Source organism: Larimichthys crocea, chromosome X (genome assembly GCF_000972845.2).
Source record: "Larimichthys crocea isolate SSNF chromosome X, L_crocea_2.0, whole genome shotgun sequence".
Lineage (NCBI taxonomy): Eukaryota > Metazoa > Chordata > Actinopteri > Sciaenidae > Larimichthys > Larimichthys crocea.
In genome coordinates, this window is record NC_040020.1 from 36,971,241 (window position 1) to 36,977,505 (window position 6,265).

Below are 6,265 nucleotides of genomic sequence, written 5' to 3' on the forward strand. Positions count from 1 at the left end.
TTTCTTTAGCTTCGTGACGACATAACCTCTGCTTCCAGGTCTTCGGAGCCTTTCGGGAGTAGTGCTTGGTTCGTGGTTCATTGGTTCTTGGCTGTTGGCTAGCTCATAGCTCAGTTTGAGTTGGAGTGTGTTGCTGGCCACCACGGTGTGGGTGCTTATAGGACCACTTAGGATTGAGAAATCCATCTATTGATGATGTAGCTCAAACAATGGAGTCCCTTGTGCCTTCTTTCAACAAATCGTGGAAGTTTTTCGTACAATGTTTTCTTTCATCAGGCTTTATCAAGAACTAATAGCACTAACCCAGCTGATTGGGAGAACTCATCAGTCTGGACGCAATTTCTTTCTAGCTGGTTCAATACTTTTTTCCTGTGTCCGTTCCACCGTGACTGTACATAACTTTTTTAACGGATTAGAAGTTTACAATTTCTTCATCTGTGTGGTTTTACTGAGTTACGGTCTGGCTCTAAATTCTAAACACATCAGGGAAGCTCTGAGCATTCTCATCCAGGTTACAGGTTACAATAGGTGATGATGACACAATCGGGGGTGGTGGAGCGTCGGCCTACACCCGGCTGCCAGCAAGACCGTTCCCCAGGATGACATCCACGCCTCTGATTGGCAGCTCAGGACAGACCCCCATGGTAACCTCTCCCTGCACCAACCCACAGTCAAGGCAGAGAATGCAGTGGAACAGGCTCAACCTTTAATCCCATACCCCGCATCAAAACAAAGTCCCCAGTGTCAGAGTCTTTAGAAAAAGGCAATACAGACCTCAAAATGTATGAGCCATGTGCAGCTGTGTCCCTCAAAATTTTTACAGACAGACATGAATGCTGAAAAGTCAGGTCTTGTCCCAAACTTGAGCTGTTGAGGAGGAAGCACAGACAGGCGCCACAGACACAGCACAAACACTAGAACTTGACTGGCTCCCACTATTTCCCCGCCGAGCATTAGGTTTTGGGCATTCAGCTTTCCAGTGCCCTCTTCCTTTACAAAAATTACACACTCGTGAAAAATCTGACTGAAAATTACCCCTTGCAGTGTGGTGCAACAACTCTCTCCTCTGCTCAAACATCAAACTCGCATCATCACGTATCAGGACCAGCAATCAGTGTTTTGAAATACCCTTTGCCAGACAAATTAGCTCTGGTAATGTCCCTCATGTTCTCCTTCATTCTTTTATCACTGACATCCAGGTCAAAATGTTCTGCAATGCGGACCAATTCTTCACTTGAGAAGCCCTCCAGTAGCTCCTCTGATGGCTCTCTCACAAAGTCTTCCACACTCGCCATTGCTCATCACCACTCACCTTCACTCAATCTGCTCCCTATTTGGCCACTGAAAAAATTTAACAAAACTCGCAGCACACAGAACCCAACACAGCCCACGCAGCCTGTGTGTCATCGAGGCACTGTCCCCCTAACGGCCTAACAAGACTAGCTAAAGCTCCCCCCTAGTCTTCAGGGGCTAGTTGCGGTGGGTATTTACGCACTCTTTACCGCAGACCCGGCAAAGCCATCAGCCCTTGGCGACCTCACCTGCAGCCTCGGCCGTGCTCCCAAGCCAACTGCTCCAACCACTTTCACACCACACTACAAACCCCCACTACGAACACCAAAGGGAGTCCATACTTCAGCCTAACAGGGACAGAAACATCGGCAACTCACGATGGCCGCGGCTGGCTGCCGGACCCACTGCCGCAAAGAAAATGAATAAAACCCGACCAACAGGCCCACCTTTCCCTTGGCGCACAAAGCAGCGGCTTCAACAATCACAAACACTTACTCTCGTCCATGCTACTCCCGAGCGATCAGCTGAGCGTTCATCCAACAATCCCCTTAACCAGCAACAGCTATGTGCTGCCGTCACACTACAACCGTCGGCCTCCCTGCTCCTTCTGGAAAGTTCTCTTCTCAAAAAAACATGGCAGTCTATGAGGCTGTGGAAGGGAGTTCAGCTTCATGCACCAGGCCATCAGGATGCTGAACTCCCTCCCAGTACTGCCCCTCCTTCCTTCTCCGCCCGCTGCCCCCACAAACTCTGGACACTGCTGACCCCCCCCCCCCCAAAAGGCACCAGCCACTTTACAGACTCAAAAATACTCTGCTTGTATATATTGTATATATTTTTATCTTTATTTTTATTTTATATTTTTATTTCATATTTATTTATTCTATTCTATTTTATTTTATTTTTTTATATATATATGTTTACATCTTTACGTTTGGACAGAGAGAAACGTAATTTCAATTCTGTGTATGTCTTGTACATTTGCAGTTTTGACAATAAAAACTTGGAACTTGAAACTTGAGTTGCTGCCGAAACTTTGAGTATAGGGCCAAAACTATAAATGTGACAGATTTAGCAGGCGAATGTGAGTGAGACGACAAATTTTCCTACGTTTCTAGCTATAAATGATTTCTGTAGCTTGATATTTGCGGCCACAATCACACTTTACAAAAATTTTTTTCGACGACTTTTTCTCTCCCGCTCCACTCTCACTTTAGCTCTGGAAAGTTCTCGCAATACACACCCATTTATTTTTTGGCGTGGTTTTTGGCGATTTTTGGCAAAACCGTTTGCCGAAACTCTTAGAAAAGTCATAGCCATCGATTCACGGCCGAGCCGGTTGTTTTGATACCCGTTTTGTGTATGTGTGACAAAAACTCTGGGAGGAGTAGCGAACCGAAAAAAACACGGAAGAAACGGAAGACGAAGAATAGCCCGAGAGGTTTTAAAAAGTGTGCTCTTTCAGGCACACACAATAAAAACAGGAATAAGCCCGAGAGGTTTTAAAAAGTGTGCTCTTTCAGGCACACTCAATAAGCGCGGTGGATAACATATAGTGTGCGCTTTCAGGCTCAATGATAAAGTGAAAAGTGACATTTGGTTCAGGACAATATCTTGACTGCCCATGTCGCGACCGCAGGTAGATGAGATAAATAATCAGTAAAACTAAAACATTTCAAGAAAATGAAAAATTTTAACAAAAAAACAAAACAAAACGCTGGTGCTTAAACACCGTGATTAAACTAAACCTAAAATCATATCTCACACTTACAACCAACCCCTTGCTGTCACATGTCTCTGAGGTGTCCAACACCTAGTCAGTATTCTGATGTTGTCACAACACCCAGATCGTGACATCTTACCAGAGTTCCGTGTTTTAGCTAAATAGACTCAGTATTTACGCTGGATGGAGTGCCAGTAGTACGGCTCATTAAATGCATAGATTTCACCAAAGACGTATTACTTTTCCATCTCTGTTACTGTATTTACCGTTCAAGTCGCTCACAATCTGTACACCCCTAAAAGCTGTGAACAGAGCCACCAGCGGTGGCAGGCGCAAGGGCCACATGCGGCTCGGAAGCCGAAATAATCGCCCTCTGAACTAATACAAAATCAGGTGCCTTGCTGCTACAGAGAGTACAGACAGGAATACTGTCTGTGGTTCTGTAGCCAGCCTCAAGTGACTATTTGGCACTTCTGCGTTGGCTTCGCGTCACAGCCACAGAGGAACGTCACTAGAGGAGGAGGGGGTGAACTGTCTTGGTCGGATAGAGACTCTTTGGTTGGTCAAACTCGTAAAAGTTGGTGCAGAAAGTGGAGAAGAAGATCTGTCGTGCAGACAACGATGGCGTTAGAGCTGTACCTGGACCTGTACTCTCAGCCGTGCCGCTCCGTTTATATCTTCGCCAAGAAGAACAACATCCCCTTTGACTTGAGACGACTGTCGCTGCTGGACGGTGAGTTCGAGTCCACACACAGACGAAGCTGAACTTACTGTCTGTTTGTGCAGCAGCACGACATTCAGTGCAGTTACTGTAACAAATACTTTATTTCTCTACTTTTCGGAGTGTTTGAAAATCTGTGCTGCAGCTGCTGTAAGCTCCACAGTGGCGGACCCCGCCTCACGTCCGGCTGGGATAGTCTCCAGCACCTCGAGACCGTGATAGAGATCTGCACACAGAAAACACAGAGACAGGAAACACACTTTGTGCTGGACACACACACATGAAAGCACAAACAAGATGTTTTAATATGTGATATATAGGGATGTTGCACAATGTCTGAGTGAACATGGACAGTCTGGATTTACTCTGCAGACAATGATCATGACACAGTGGTGAGTTCTTTATGGACCCTTGTGCAACATGAAAGGTCCAAGTGTCCTAGATGTTCTGATAGACAGTGTCAGCATAATTAATTATTGAAATGTAATTCAACTTTCCTTAATGTAACCTTTACTTTTACACCTCAATGGCTCCCAATCTGCAGGATGGGACCCCACAAAGTGTCCCAGAATTAATCTTCGAGGTCACTAGATTATTAGGAAAAGCAGGAGACAATATGTATTTTAACATGGAGGACGTTTTTGGCACTTCTGTGTTGACTTCATTTTCCTCATGAAACTGGATTCAGCAGCTTCTCGTGACTGTGTTATTTTTATAGTTTGGGGAAAGCACAGCTGCAAACACTCAACCAAAAGAACCTGACCTCACAGCAGTGTCTCTGTGAATCCATAATTCAGACTAAAATCTCATTGCTTGACCCAGGTGTGTGTGTGTGTGTGTGTGTGTGTGTGTGTGTGTTGTTTTCAGGCGAGCAGTATGGAGAAGAGTTTGGGAAGATCAACATGATAAGGAAGGCCCCCGCTCTGCGAGACGGAGACTTCTGCCTGGCTGAAAGGTGAATACTGAAATGTTCTTCGACTGTATGAACGCTGTATAAACACTGTGAAGTCTGTATGAACACTGTGTGAATGCTGTGTGAACGCTGTATGAACGCTGTATGAACGCTGTGTGAACGCTGTATGAACGCTGTGCGAACGCTGTATGAACACTGTATGAACGCTGTGTGAACGCTGTATGAACGCTGTGTGAACACTATGAACGCTGTATGAACACTGTGTGAACACTGTATGAACGCTGTATGAACACTGTGTGAACACTGTATGAACACTGTATGAACGCTGTGTGAACACTGTATGAGCGCTGTATGAACGCTGTGTGAACACTGTATGAACGCTGTGTGAACACTGTATGAACGCTGTATCAACACTGTATGAACGCTGTATGAATGCTGTGTGACCGCTGTGTGAACATTTATGAAGTCGTGTGTCGTGATAGTCATTGGAGGTGTTTGTCTCTGCAGCATTGCCATCCTGCTGTATCTGGCAGAGAAGTTTCAGACTCCAGACTTCTGGTACCCAGCTGACCTCCAGCAGCGCGCTCGTGTTAATGAGTACCTGTCATGGCAGCACATGGCCATCCGTATGCATGGATCCAAGATGTTCTGGCTCCGGGTATGTTCACTCGCCAGGCTGCAGACTCCAGATATTCCTGCCCCAGTATCCTGTTCCCTTTTCTTTTCATATGGTATACAATACATTCTTTGTATTTGAGGCTTGTTATTTGATCACTAGTCTTTGTGTTTCATGCAGCTTTTGATTCCCAAAGTTCTGGGTGTGGAAGTCCCGCAGGACAAGCTGGACGCAGCCTTGGAGGACCTGAACGGCTCGCTGAAGCTCATTGAAGAAAAATTCCTCCAGGACAGGCCCTTCATCGCAGGAGACCACATCTCATTGGCCGACCTGGTCGCCATTGTGGAGGTCATGCAGGTGTGCAGAGCGGTTTTTAAACTGAGAGGAGCGATAAAGGAGGCTTCACAGTGTTTTACAAAACAATTATATATGAATATTATATATGAATGAAATGAAACCACAGTTAACACTGCTTGTTAGCAAACAGTCTATTTACACATCCAGCAGACACAAGCGACATTATCATTCATGTGGAGTCTGTATTTCAGATCTGTATATTTTAGTGCAGCTAACAAGCTAATTAAAGTTAGCTCCACGATTTGTTAGAAAATCTGGTCTGGCTGACGATATTATGTTATAATAAAAAGCCTGTGAAAATCTGAACTCATACATGATATCATGCTGACAGACAGAGGTTAAAGCTAACAGGTTGTCATCAGGAGTAGCATGCTACACACTCATTTTTTAGGGTGCAGTTTTTAGTAACAGTAAGCTTTACAAAGAAAACAAAGTGCCCACACACAGAGATAAAATTGCCGGTCCTTCTTGAAATCTGCAGGATTTGACAGTGCGACCACAAACAGTGAAGTCCCTGCAGTCCATGCTGAGGGTTAGGGTTAGATACATGTCCCTTAGACACCAGCTGATGATCCATGTAGAAGACAATAATGTGTTCTTGTATGGCAGCTAGTTAGCGCTATTGCTGCAGTATAATTAGAA

The 6,265-nt window shown here is 45.1% G+C and overlaps 1 protein-coding gene across 1 annotated transcript; it reads left to right on the forward strand.

Moving 5' to 3' along the window:
- The first annotated feature begins 3,154 nt into the window (after window positions 1-3,154).
- Window positions 3,155-5,731, forward strand: gstt1b (glutathione S-transferase theta 1b). Its single transcript, XM_027282450.1, has 4 exons — window positions 3,155-3,749; window positions 4,605-4,692; window positions 5,158-5,308; window positions 5,447-5,731. Exons 1-4 carry the CDS (start codon window positions 3,638-3,640, stop codon window positions 5,714-5,716), a joined length of 621 nt encoding a protein of 206 aa, XP_027138251.1. The 5' UTR covers window positions 3,155-3,637; the 3' UTR covers window positions 5,717-5,731.
- Window positions 5,732-6,265: the final 534 nt, after the last annotated feature.